Source organism: Chenopodium quinoa, unplaced genomic scaffold, assembly GCF_001683475.1.
Source record: "Chenopodium quinoa cultivar QQ74 unplaced genomic scaffold, ASM168347v1, whole genome shotgun sequence".
Taxonomy (NCBI): Eukaryota; Viridiplantae; Streptophyta; class Magnoliopsida; order Caryophyllales; family Amaranthaceae; genus Chenopodium; species Chenopodium quinoa.
This window is the reverse complement of record NW_018743397.1, coordinates 57,682-70,558: the sequence shown is the minus strand read 5'-3', so window position 1 is coordinate 70,558 and position 12,877 is coordinate 57,682. Positions and strand designations below refer to the sequence as shown.

At 36.3% G+C, this 12,877-nt stretch overlaps 3 protein-coding genes across 3 annotated transcripts; 2 read left to right on the top strand and 1 right to left on the bottom strand.

Moving 5' to 3' along the window:
• Nucleotides 1-468: 468 nt before the first annotated feature.
• Nucleotides 469-3,192, bottom strand: LOC110738835 (protein PLASTID TRANSCRIPTIONALLY ACTIVE 7-like). The gene is made up of 4 exons (XM_021919272.1): nucleotides 2,884-3,192; nucleotides 2,641-2,697; nucleotides 2,472-2,534; nucleotides 469-984 (listed from the first exon to the last, which is right to left on the bottom strand). Exons 1-4 carry the CDS (start codon nucleotides 2,941-2,943, stop codon nucleotides 652-654), a joined length of 513 nt encoding a protein of 170 aa, XP_021774964.1. The 5' UTR covers nucleotides 2,944-3,192; the 3' UTR covers nucleotides 469-651.
• Nucleotides 3,193-4,238: 1,046 nt separating this feature from the next.
• LOC110738833 (RNA-binding KH domain-containing protein RCF3-like) lies at nucleotides 4,239-10,686 on the top strand. The gene is made up of 8 exons (XM_021919269.1): nucleotides 4,239-5,537; nucleotides 6,570-7,034; nucleotides 7,168-7,416; nucleotides 7,976-8,224; nucleotides 9,313-9,416; nucleotides 9,621-9,735; nucleotides 9,822-9,948; nucleotides 10,168-10,686. The coding sequence occupies exons 1-8, from the start codon at nucleotides 4,785-4,787 to the stop codon at nucleotides 10,185-10,187; spliced, it is 2,082 nt and encodes a 693-aa protein (XP_021774961.1). The 5' UTR covers nucleotides 4,239-4,784; the 3' UTR covers nucleotides 10,188-10,686.
• A 303-nt stretch (nucleotides 10,687-10,989) lies between these two features.
• LOC110738834 (protein MITOFERRINLIKE 1, chloroplastic-like) lies at nucleotides 10,990-12,714 on the top strand. The gene has a single exon (XM_021919271.1). It carries the CDS (start codon nucleotides 11,393-11,395, stop codon nucleotides 12,644-12,646), a length of 1,254 nt encoding a protein of 417 aa, XP_021774963.1. The 5' UTR covers nucleotides 10,990-11,392; the 3' UTR covers nucleotides 12,647-12,714.
• The last annotated feature ends 163 nt before the right edge of the window (nucleotides 12,715-12,877 follow it).

The following is a 12,877-nucleotide window of genomic DNA, read 5'->3' as shown; positions in this document are numbered from 1 at the left end:
CAATAGCATATTGAAATGGTCCAACACGAAGAGCTATATTTTTCCTAACTTTCAACACTATTTAGAATGAGTAGGTTTTAAGTGAAAGCACTAAAAGCTATTGTCGAACACGCCCTTGTCACAAGTGTTTCAATTACCTTGTTTTGCTAGCATTAGGTTACACATTAGGTAGACTATCAGTCTGTCACCATCACATACAATCCCAACCACTAATAGGAGCACATGTAAGATACTCCGTTTCTATCAAGGTTGATATTATGGATTACATTTTACTTAATTTCATTTATTGTAATTACACTTTTTTTGGCCAAACTATAGTTGGCATAATCGCCCATTAACATTTTCCTGTCAATCAGAAACTCAGAATGTTTGATAGCATCTTGGATAAGAAGCTCAAATTAAGCATAGTGAGGTGAATTTCAAACCTCACCTACCAAAGGCGTCAAGTTTTTGTCATTAGGCCAAACAATAATCAATTATAACAGCTAATGCAATCTATATAACTCAGCATTAATCGAGGTTGTTCGGCTTGTTCCATCTAATACATTTATTCATATAATTAAATTCAGACAGCTAAAAATGATACAATCTAATCTTTTAAGAGTACTATGAACTAATCCTTAATAAAAGCTGACAAACCAAAATACTGCCTTAATAAAAGTTTTCCTTAAGGTAAGTAGGACCGGGGCTGAATGGGTCGGTCTCCAAGTAAGCTTCAGGACGAACAAATCCAGCATCATTCATACGGTTACTCAGCACATGAAGGATGGCCTTTTTGTCCCCATACTCATCTCGGTTGTTTTCTACATATGCTGTGGCCTCAGCTGCTATTTCGTTCACAAATGCAAAGCGGTTGTCCTCTGACTTCAGTAGCCGATCTATATCCCCTGCCAAGACCCCTCCACCTTCATTGACCTTTCTTATTTGCTCCTCAAGGAAAGGGACCCTTTCCAGTTTGGCTTCCATAAACTCATCTTTCTTTGTCTTTAGAAAAGGAACCAACAACAATGTCATCAACATGCAGACCACCACTTTAAGAATGAGCTATGTTTATATCTAGAATTAGCACCCGGAACTGTAAAACCTAGCTTGTAAATACAAGTATACTACTACCATGCTTAGACTTACTAGTCCTATAATTGCAATAACAGAAAAGAAAAATCATACAGGAGTTTGACATTAACTGCCGATTGCAGTATGCTCATCAAACTCACATCATTTCCTGAGATGACACGCAGAAACATGCATTATTCATCCAGTTATAGCAGTTGTAATCTAGTCTGGCAGGTGATAACTATAAGATCAATGCCCTGTAAATAAGGATATACAATTTAACTTTAGGGTATATAAATCTGGGTCGGGTAATCCTAAATTCCTAACTACGACTACATCTTTGACTATTCTCAGAATTTTGGAATAACTACATAAACATAACCCCAATCATCACTAACACAGACAAAATAAGCATATTATTCCACAATGCTAAATTACAGATAATTTTGTAATTTCCTTAACATTCACTTCAACCTTATCCAGACCAAATTCTTCCATTAATATTTCCAAATGTTTAGTCTCCATTCTCCAATGGAAGCTTTATTTTCTAACCCTTCTTTTACTTCATTCTCAAATAAATGATAAACAGAATCTTCTTAAAAGAAAAGGCTTTATAAAGAGTAAAACTTGGATTATTTGGTCAAGTTAGATTCTCAATCGAAACCAAGCCTCGATCAACCTATCAAGTTTCGACACAAACATGCCATTTCTTTTCTCTAAAAACCCATTTCAAGATTTTCAACAGCTAAACATCATTTTTTGTTGAAGAGGAAGATAAGGAACGTGATGAAATTTTGGCAGTCTAACATCAGCTAAGGAAACCTTTACACCCTTGAATTTTTGGAACCAACAATATAATTAGGCTTTCCCCCAAAACATACACAGACTTCAAACACTTTAGAACAGGATATAAGAAGTTAACCCTGTTATATTGTACGAAGGAATGATCCTTGATTAATCAAAACCAACTAGGTGATATCAGCAGAATTATGAGGTCACACAATAAGATAACAAACCATGAAAGCTAAACCATACAAACAGATATGACCAAGTAAAGCAGTAAACATTGACAACGCTCAATTGCTTCCTCCTATCGGATTTAATAGTCACGTCGATAGTATAATCCTATCTGTATAAAGAATGTGACAACTAAATCGGGACCAAGTAGTTCAAACTGGATTGAATGTGATCACTATTACAAGCTTAAACATTGGTGCAAACAATGATGATCTAGCAATATCTCAAGCAGCCAAACATAATTAAATGTCACACTTCTATATACAGTACTAATTAAAATATTATTATAAAAACCCAAATTATTCCAAATCACAATTGTTTTCTTCAGTTTCAGGTGCCCACAAATTAAGCATAAATTTCATGAAATTAAAATTGTAAAAATTACTCCGTACACAACATACCAATTTTCTACGGCGCCAAACTTGCCTGCCACTTTGTTTACGACTTCGGGGTTTCGATTGGGCCTACAATTTGTATAAAAACCCAATTAAATTTGACAAACAATAAGAAAACCTAGTTCATCAAAATCCCTCTTTTTTTTTTTTTAGGAAATTAAGGATTTTTACTTACTTGACAACTGATAGAAGACCTTAAAGACCACGAATTTACTGGTCCAACATCAATTTTCTACACAATTAAGCATAATTAGAATATTAAGACAGTTGGGTTCATCATAATTTTCAATTTCTTGCTGGCATAATACAGTATTTATTGAATGAACAGAAATGGTGAATAAAAAACCAGAAAATTAAGCAAAAAAATGGTGAAATAAGACAGAAAGTTAAGCAACATTGAGGAGAGAGAGGACCTTACAGGGGAAGAAGATAATGGGAGTAATGAATTGAAAGGGAGAGATGAGAAAGATAAAGACATGGCTATGGTGCAGTTCTTCCTTTCTAACGTCTCCTATCTACACGATTAGCGGTATTTGGGCGATTAGCTTTGCGCAGTCCGCAGTTGCACACTTGCACGGCTGTCACCCAGAGGTGTCGGGTTAAGTGAGGTCGGATCGGTCTATTTCAAAATTAAGTTAAGCTAAATTAGTATGTTCATATAAGTCGAAATCTGAATCGAATAAGTTTTGGATTTTTTTTTGAAACCAGAATAAGTTTTGGATTAGCTAGGATAGAGTCGGTTGGATTCATTTTTGTTGGTTTAATGCACTCAATAAAGTATTGCTTGTGTTACTCTGGCATTTTTTTTATGCACACTCTGTCATGTTTTTATAATAGAACGAAAATATTGCTTGGAGTAATGGTTGAGGATTCATAAGACGATATCTTTTAGAAAAATAAAAAGCTAAAATTGGAAAAAACAAAGCTAAATAAAACATTAATTACACCGGTTTCACGCACAATTATGTCATTTATTTGGAAATCGGTTAATGCATGATTTTGTCATATAATTATATCTTGATATAATTGTGTATTAAATGATTATTTACAATTCTATGTTTGCATTTATATAAATTAAACTCACAATATCAACAACAAAAACAAGAATAAATTAAAGAGAAATCATTTGAATAATATTTGAATTTTTAATAATTTTGCTACATTGAATCAAGAAAACTCGATTACTCGTCATTATAAACCCTAAAAAGAACGAGTGAAAGGAGAGAAGAGGCGGCGAGAAAGTATCAATTAATATTAAAACATATAAGAAATAAATCATAATTCATAGCTCTCCTATTAAATCCTCCCAAACTTGATTAAAATCAGCAAAGATAACAATGATTTCTTCCATCTTTCCGGTCCATGATAAATCCTCCAAAATCAAATTAAAATCAGCAAATATAACAATGATTTCTTCTATTTTACCTATTTTGTAATAAATCCTCTAAAATCAAAATAAAATCAGCAAAGATAACAATGATTTGTTACTCCAATTAATGCAAATCCTCCCAAACAATGATTTCTTCAAATCCTATTGTTAACTCCCTAAGAATAAGAGATTAAGAGAGCCCCCAAATTTAAAACATTACAACAATTATAATGACCAAATTATCCTTCCAATACCAAAAACGGCACCGTTTTACACTCCCAAATGATTTTTTTTTGGTAAAAATTTATAATTTATTTTTGTACACTCACCAAAATTACAGTTGAAAAAAAACATTTGCACGAGCCCCTTGACTGCAAATCGTGACACACAATCACCCCCACTAAAGCCATGTACTACACTCTCTCTAATCTTGGTACTAGAAGTAGATTTTAAAGGGTACTCACTACTTTCTCTCTCTTCTACTTTCTCTCTCTAACTCTAGGGTTTCTACTCTTCAAAATCAACATTCCACCAAAACCCCCATTTTCCTCTCAGATTCAGATTGTTCTTAGAAAGAGAGAAAAAGGGTTTTTGTTTACTTTGTTGTTGTTCATCGAAGATTCAAACTTTATGCAAATCTAGCTGAAGAAGAAGCAGCAGCAGCAAAAACCCAGAAAAGTAACAGCTAAGGAAGCAAAAGGGTTTATTGAGATTTCATTTGATTTTGATTAATCAAATTTGAGTGATTTTTATTGACACAAATGCCTGAAGCAAATTTGGGAAATTAGCAAATTTCTGGGATCTGATTTGTTTGTTGTTTAATAGAGAACTGAGGATTGAGAAAAACCTCAACATTTTGCCAAAACTCAGTTTTATTTACTTGACAGTTAGTTGATATCTTTGTTTTTCTGGACCAAAGAAATTAAGGAACTTACCCACAAAATTTGAGGATGGACAGATCAAGATCTAAGAGGAGCTACTACTATGACCACCAAGACTATGACCCAGAACCATTTTCTAGGACAAGACCAAGGTACAACAACAACAGCAACAACTCTGCTCCTAGCCAACACCATTACCCCAGTAGTCGCCATCGAGGCGGCGGAGGAGGGGGTGGGTTTGGTGGGGGTGGAGGAGGAGGTGGGGGTGCTGGTGGAGGTGGTGGGAGAATGGGAGGAAAAGGCGGTTCGGATTCATCAATGGTGACCACTAGTTATAGGATACTATGCCAGGATATGAAGGCTGGAGGAGTGATTGGGAAATCAGGAAGTATAATTAAGGCAATTAGGCAGCATACTGGGGCATGGATCAATGTTCATGAGCTAATGCCTGGTGATGAGGAGAGGATTATTGAGATATCTGATACTAGGAGGAGAGACCCTGATGGGAGAATGCCGGCATTTTCGCCGGCTCAAGAGGCTTTGTTTTTGATTCATGAGAGGATTCTAGAGAGTGAAGGGTTTGTGGATGGAGAGGGTGATTATGGTGGTCCTGGGAGAGGTGGAATGGCTGGTGGTGCTGGGAGTAACAATGGGAGGGTGGTAACAAGGTTGGTGGTATCAAGGCTGCATGTGGGAAGTTTGTTGGGGAAAGGAGGGAAGATTATTGAGCAAATGAGGGTTGAGACAAAGACCCAGATTAGAATACTCCCTCGCGATCATACCTTGCCTCGTTGTGTTTCAATGGGAGAGGAGATTGTTCAGGTTTAATCTTTGTATTCCTAATCATATCACTCATGTTGTTTTAAGTGCATTTTGGACTGCCTGGATTTGAGTGTGGTTTTTGACTGGCATTCCTCAATTCTTAACCTATATCAGATGAATGGTGCTGTTACTTGCTTTTGGACATTTAACTTGGATATTAACTTGATATTTTTGGCCCTTGACATAGCATGGGACAAGCAGAACAATTTTCGTTCAGTGGTGAAAACCTTGCTTAATAGCAATATATATTGTTCCTGAACCAACCATGATTTGCTCAATGCATTTTAGCCTCATCAGTATTTGATTGGTATGCCTTTTTCTTGAACATGTGCATTGACTGGGAATTGTTGAAGCAATTAGAATTGATTGCAACTGCATGGGATCTGATGATGTTTCATAGGGTTTGTTGATAAATGTCATAGTGTCACTGAATATAGCCACTTTATGTGCTAGTTGTTGGGCTTCTTGCATCATTGAGCTCTCCAACTTTTGCTCTCTGTTTCTCTGCTTTATGAACTCTGGACAGTTGCTGTTCTTTTTGTTATTGGAAATAACATTTTATTACATGTCTACTCTTGAATGTTCTCTTTGGATTTGGATTTTGAACGGACCAAAGTGCTATTTTGTATTGTTTCTTTTAGGGTAATTTCACACAATGAATCGACAAAGTGATGGGAAATTTTTTTAGTTATCTCTGTTAGTTTGTTCTTTGTAGGACCAGATACTACATACTCCGTATTCAATAACAATTTAACCTAATGATGCCATCATGTAAATTGACAAAGTGTTTGCTTCTCACATATTTGAGCCATGAAGTCTTTGCTTTTGTGATTAGATATCGTTTTCAGATCAGTGCTTAGAGAAATCTTCATATTATATTGCTTTCCAGTTCAAACTCCTGTTGAAGGACTTCCTATGGCCAAATTCTAGAAACAAAATGTGTTTCATTTCGCTGTGTTGTTATATATTAATTTTTACGTAACTATATCATGTTCAACGTATGCAAAATCACTCACTACTGTGTTGCCGTAGGTTGTTGGTGATACAAATGCTGTAAAGAGTGCCATATCTATAATTTCATCACGTTTAAGAGAGAGCCAGCACCGTGATCGCACTCAATACCAGGGGCGACATAACAACTCAGAGGAACGCTTTGTTGAAGAAGACTTCAATCCACACATGAATCGCAGATCTTCTATGGATGGTGCTCCTTATAGTTCTCGATTAAATTCTTCTAATAACAGGGGCAATAACTACTCATCTCGATCCGGTGGTTATATGTATGAGTCTGAAGGTGGTAACCGTACTGAGAACTTTCAGCCCTCTTTTGAAGACCTTGTGTTTCGAATACTTTGCCCAAATGACAGGGTTGATAGTGTAGTAGGGGATTCCAGTGGGATCATGGATATTCTTCAAAATGAAATTGGTGTGGAAGTTAAGGTTTCTGAACCGTCGGATGATTCAGATGAGCGCATTATTATGATATCATCTGATGAGGTATTTATACTGATAGTTGTAGTTTCTCTTTGTCTTTCTATTCAGCTGTCTCGAAGCTTCTGTTTTGATAGATGGGCTAACATATTCCCATAATAAGTTACTGATGGTTTTCTCCTCGTTGTGACTTGCCTAGGGGCCCGATGATGAACTGTTTCCAGCTCAGGAAGCGTTGCTGCATATACAGACTCGAATTGTAGATTTAGTTCCAGACAAGGATAATATTGTCACTACAAGGCTGCTTATCGCATGTAATGATATCGGATGCTTAGAAGAAGGAGATGGATTTTTATCTGAGCTGAAAAAATTAACTGGTGCAGATGTAGAAGTCCTTCCGAGGGAGAAAGTTCCAGCATACATATCAGGCTCTGATGAGCTTGTCCAGGTATATATATAAGTGTGACTGTAGATGTCTCAAAATTGTTGATTTTTGTGTGTGAGTTTTGCTGTTCTTTATGCTTTACAATGTATTGTGAGAGGCGCTTGTTGCATGCATACTCCATCACTTTTGCTCTAATGGCACCATGAGTCCATTACAGATGATATGTGACCAATCCTGATATTGATCATATTAGAGCCCTCAACACTTGGGAAAATTTCTATAATGAACTACCACAATGTTACTTCTTTGGAAAATAACGCACTTTATTGATAATAAATTTGCTCACAAGCAATAGGTTACAGTTAGCCCTGTATGCTGATATACTGGAATGTGATCTTGGCCATTGGTTTTTTAAATTATTCTTGTCATTGGCTCATTGCTAGTGCTTTTCATGTAGAGGTATGATAATGTCATGCTAAGTTTAGTACTCTGTTTTCTACAACTGTTCAAACTTCCAGCTAAAGATTCTTTTCTTTGGAATATCACCCAGGCATATATGCTCAGGATCAACTCTGAGATCTAGTATGTACAATCTTTTCTCAGTAGCTTGTGTCATTTGCAGATTGTTGGGGAGATTAAAGCAGCTCGTGAAGCTCTTGTTGAGGTGACTGCTAGACTGAGGAGCTATCTATATAAAGAATTTTTCCAGAGGGATATGCTTCCACCACCTGATCAAGCTCCAGGCTCTTTTGGAAATGGGCCTTCTGGCCCAGAATCAGCAAACAATTCTGCTCCAGCTTATGAATCATTGGGTAATGAGGCTGTAATTTCTCAAAATGTGCAAACTACTGCTGCTGGACAACCAAATAAGGTACGTGAGATTCTCCCCATAATACAAACTCAGAACTCCCCCCCCCCCCCCCTCCTTTTCCTGAAGAGGGAGGTTGAGGGAACAAGAAATTTGTTTGTTTTATTAGCACCTATAATGTCTGAAAAAGGCACTACCCTTTGGAATGAATTAAAAAGCAGATTTTGTTGCGGTGAAATGTGTGTATTGTATGTCTTTCAATAGTAGTATGCCCTTAGTTTTATAGTCTTTTGAAAGTTGTGCTTTATCCAAGGAATAGCATGCATTGATTCTGACTGATTTCATTTTTCCATAGCCCAGTGATATACACATAATCATCAATTTTTTGCCAGTGTAATAAAATATTGGGACTAAGGCTTTGTTGCTGTTGTTGTTCTTGAGAGAGACTATATATAGCTGCTGATGCTATTGATATATGAAATTGTTTTCAATATATGTCAATTCCATGTGTATGGAACTATCAATTATGGCTCCTTGATCAACCCAAGTATCTGTGGGTCAACTTGTTTCTTTGTATGGAAATTTATTTTTCTTTTTATGCAAGCTATAAATTCTAGTGCTAGTTGAGGAAATACTCTGTTGTCTCTAGTAGAAAATAAAAATTTCTGTTGTCTTATTTGCCAAGTTTTAAATCCTAAAACTACAAGCTTTTAGAGTTAGATACTCTCTCTCTCTTTTTTTTCCCCCAGTAATACTGTTTGTACATGTGGATAGTCTTTAATAGCATGCAGGACCAAGAATTCTGATGTAACTGTCTTGTAAAACAGATTGTTTACTCTGATTTTTCAGCTTAAACACTTAACCTTTATCTAGAAATGATCTTCAAGCTTCCTCTATCACAACAGTATCGATTCTGATGTAAAACAGATTGTTTACAAGTTTCAGCTTAAACACTTTACCTTCATCTTCTAGCTTCTTCTATCACAACAGTATCAATTCTCATGTGTCTGGTTTGAGAGTGCATAGAAATATGAACACGATTTGAGCAGCAGATTAGTTTTCAGAGAGGGGCCTTGTTACTGATTGTAGCTTGTTTTTAGAAAATTCAACTTCTGACTGTTTCATTATATGAATTTTGGATCTTCTTGAAGGATGCTGGATTGTCAAGCAGCGAAACATCAAGACATAATGAAGGTGACCGTCGTGAAGATAGTGCCAGCAGTCGCCGTGAAGATACACCAACTAGCTTGAACAGGTTCAGATCTCAGATTGCTTATATGAATTTAAAAACTCAAGGGAAAAAGGGCTTTCAAGTAATTCTTAGAAGGATTTTAATAATTATTCAAGGGAAAAAGGGATTTCAAGTAATCCTTATAAGTTTTAAAATATTTTATTCTATTATATGAACTATTCATGGACGTTTAATTGCTATGCACATGTGCATCGTGTTGTTTTTCAGCGGCAGGATCCAGCTACCTATGGTCACTAGGAGCACTCTGGAAGTTGTCATACCAGAATATGCAGTTACGAGGCTTCTAGGGAAATCCAAAAACAAACTGGCTCAAATTAGTGAGGTGATATTACATCTAGCAATTACTTTGCTCCCTTATATCCATTTATTTTAACAAGACAATCAAACTCCTTATGTATGCTTGTGCAGTTATCTGGTGCCAATGTTTCTCTGATAAATGATGAACCTGAGCTGACTGAAAAAGTCATCAGGATAAGGGGAACTCCAGAGCAGGCTGAGCGAGCCCAGAGCTTGCTCCAGGGTTTTTTCTTGAGCAGTGAGTCCTCACTCCCTTGACCTTGTCAATGCACTTACATGTGACTGGTATTCTCTTCTATTTTATGGGCAGGAAATGATATGATTTCATGATTTAAGATAACCACACCTTATCATCTGTAAAATCTACTCTATGCTCAAAGCATTAATCTTGTACCCTATGATAAGTATTCCGGATTAAGTTTTTTTATGGGGCTGATTTGTTTGTATATCCTTGCAGTTCAAGAAGACGCCCCATGAGGTAGGTGAAGTTGATAACCTATCCAGCGAAATGAGGAGCTCTTTCAACTTCCCGTCTGTTGTTGTTTTCAGCATCTTTTTGGTTAGGCCTCTGAACATCTTTTCTCAAATCCTTAGATCTTCCACATAAAGACTAAGTAGGTGTTTTGAGTTTTCGGAAGCGAGGAAATCAGAGGGTCTTTTTTGTTTGTAAATATGTACCAGAATGCTCTCAGGCTTACCTTTGGATTTTCTAGATGTTGTACCAAGTCGAATTTGTCAATGTATTAGTACTGTTAGTAGGCAGTAGACTCGGTACCTCTCTAGTCTAGTTGAATGTATCATTTTGTTTTCATGGATGATGTTTTATCATTTCCCCCTGAAAAAGGATGCCTGATGATGCAATATGTCCTCGATACATACTGTTACTTCACTTGGATTTGGATGAAGATTCATGTACTCCACAATTTTGTAGTAATTTGGAGGACAATAGCAGGCAGAAGCAGAGAATGTTAGTGTATTTGAACTGCTTGAGTTACATTTCAACTCAAATTACTTTTGTCTTAGCTGCTGGTGTGATTTTGGGAGTATCTTAGCCCTTGTATTTTTTTTTTTTTTTTACTAGAGCTAGTATGTAAATACTAGTAGTAGGAACATCTTAATTCTTAAGGCAGTTACATTTTGTTGTAATTCAGGTGGGCAAAAGAAAGTTATACTTCCTATAGACTTGCTCTGTGGCCTTGGTGGATTTCGGGTGCGTGGAGCGATGATTCTTTTGGTGTTTGGCTCCGTTGTCTCACCAATAAAAAAGAAATCTAGACATACCCGAGTGTGTACATGTCATATAGAAGCATATGGTATTAATAAAAGGAGAATGAAATTTCAAATATTATTATATATGGAGTGTGAAGATAAAACTATCCAATTATATATAACTAAACTAACTTAAAAACAGAACAGGTAACAGTAATAATTCAATAAACATATGACTTATACATTCAAGAAAAAAAAAAAAGAAAGAAATTAGTTCAAAATTTGTGGAAGGCTTATTCTACACAAATCACTTTCTATACTTTATTCTTAATAATTGATGATACTTTGTTGTTCTATGTAATCTTCAACATAATCTCACCACACAATCATTCATCTCCTAAAAAAGAAGGCAAGAAGAAGTCCTTTTATATTTTATTTGTTTTTTTTTAACTATAATATTATGTTGACAAGGCATGAATCATTATGTTCTTTCCAATTACTCCAAATATGTTGTCTACAAAAACTCAACATCTTCAAACTCAAAAACAAGATACTTAAACATGGAAAGTACCAACTCTTCTTCATCAATATCTCTTCTATCATTACCTTGCAACTCAACCTCTGATCTTCATTTCAACACCCTGTTCTCTAACCTTAACACCACCCTCATCTTCTCGAAAACCCGAAAATCCACCAATAATGTCCCTCTCCCTCATTTCCTCTGTACCTCCATGTCCATGCAACTCAAACTCCAACCACCGACACCAAAAAAGCCACCACCTACTTCTCATATAACACTAAAATCCTCCATGAATAACCTATCGGTTTTTGAACGCGCTTTCATTGGCACGTTAGCAGGAGCATCTGCCGGTGCATTCACTTACTTCTGCCTACACCCACTAGACACCATCAAAACAAAGCTTCAGACTAAAGGGGCTAGCCAAATTTACAAAAATACCCTCGACGCGATCATTAAGACCTTCCAAACTAAAGGGATATCAGGGTTTTACAGTGGCATATCTGCTGTAATAGTTGGTTCAACATTCTCATCTGCTTTATTATTTGGAACTTGTGAGTTTAGCAAATCATGCTTGTCGAAATTCGATGAATTCCCCTCTTTGTTAGTCCCTCCTACAGCTAGTTTAATGGGCAGTATTGTGTCTTCTGCAGTAATGGTACCTAAAGAGTTAATAACACAAAGAATGCAAGCTGGTGCAAAGGGAAAATCATGGGAAATATTAGCCCAAATTTTGAGAAAAGGCGGTATATTAGGGTTGTACACTGGTTACTCTGCCACATTACTAAGAAATTTACCTGCAGGGGTTCTGAGTTATTCATCTTTCGAGTGGCTTAAAATCGCGGTACTAAAGAAGGGAAACAAGGAGAAGCTGACACCATTGGAGAGTGTTTGTTGTGGTGCATTAGCCGGGGCGATTTCAGCCTCACTGACAACACCCCTAGATGTTGTTAAGACAAGGATGATGACTCAATTTCAAGGGGTGGTTGTTAATGATGGTGTTAGTGGAATAATTAAGCAAATTTTGATGGAAGAAGGTTGGGTTGGTTTAACAAGAGGAATGGGTGCAAGAGTTGTTCATAGTGCTTGTTTTTCTGCTATTGGTTATTTTGCATTTGAGACTGCTAGACTTGCTATTTTGGATCAATATCTTAAGCATAAAAATCAGTCTAAGGAAATCATGGCTTTAGAACCTTCATTAAATGGGTAGTTTGCACTTTTTTTATGAATGAAATTACTCTGTTTTCTTAATAAATTTTACAATGCTCTTTTTTATGGATGTCAAAAATAAGTGTTTTAATTCGTATATTCTACCTTTTTTTTTTCCACACCAATAATAAAGATAGGAACTAGTTAACGAGTACGGTACTTTTAGCCAAAGGCCCGTACATGGTACTTGGTACATACTTATAAAGAAATTAAAGCAATCAACCAATTGTTT

What these genes read in the sequence shown, in the direction of transcription:
- LOC110738835 (XM_021919272.1), bottom strand. Translation starts at nt 2,943, where the DNA reads ATGTCTTTATCTTTCTCATCTCTCCCTTTCAATTCATTACTCCCATTA. An exon ending in TCCCATTATCTTCTTCCCCT is followed by an intron (nt 2,698 to 2,883) that starts GTAAGGTCCTCT and finishes TTAATTGTGTAG; the next exon opens with AAAATTGATGTTGGACCAGT. An exon ending in TTTGGCGCCGTAGAAAATTG is followed by an intron (nt 985 to 2,471) that starts GTATGTTGTGTA and finishes CCTTTTCTAAAG; the next exon opens with ACAAAGAAAGATGAGTTTAT.
- LOC110738833 (XM_021919269.1), top strand. Translation starts at nt 4,785, where the DNA reads ATGGACAGATCAAGATCTAAGAGGAGCTACTACTATGACCACCAAGAC. An exon ending in TGGGAGAGGAGATTGTTCAG is followed by an intron (nt 5,538 to 6,569) that starts GTTTAATCTTTG and finishes GTGTTGCCGTAG; the next exon opens with GTTGTTGGTGATACAAATGC. An exon ending in AACTGGCTCAAATTAGTGAG is followed by an intron (nt 9,736 to 9,821) that starts GTGATATTACAT and finishes ATGCTTGTGCAG; the next exon opens with TTATCTGGTGCCAATGTTTC.
- LOC110738834 (XM_021919271.1), top strand. Translation starts at nt 11,393, where the DNA reads ATGAATCATTATGTTCTTTCCAATTACTCCAAATATGTTGTCTACAAA.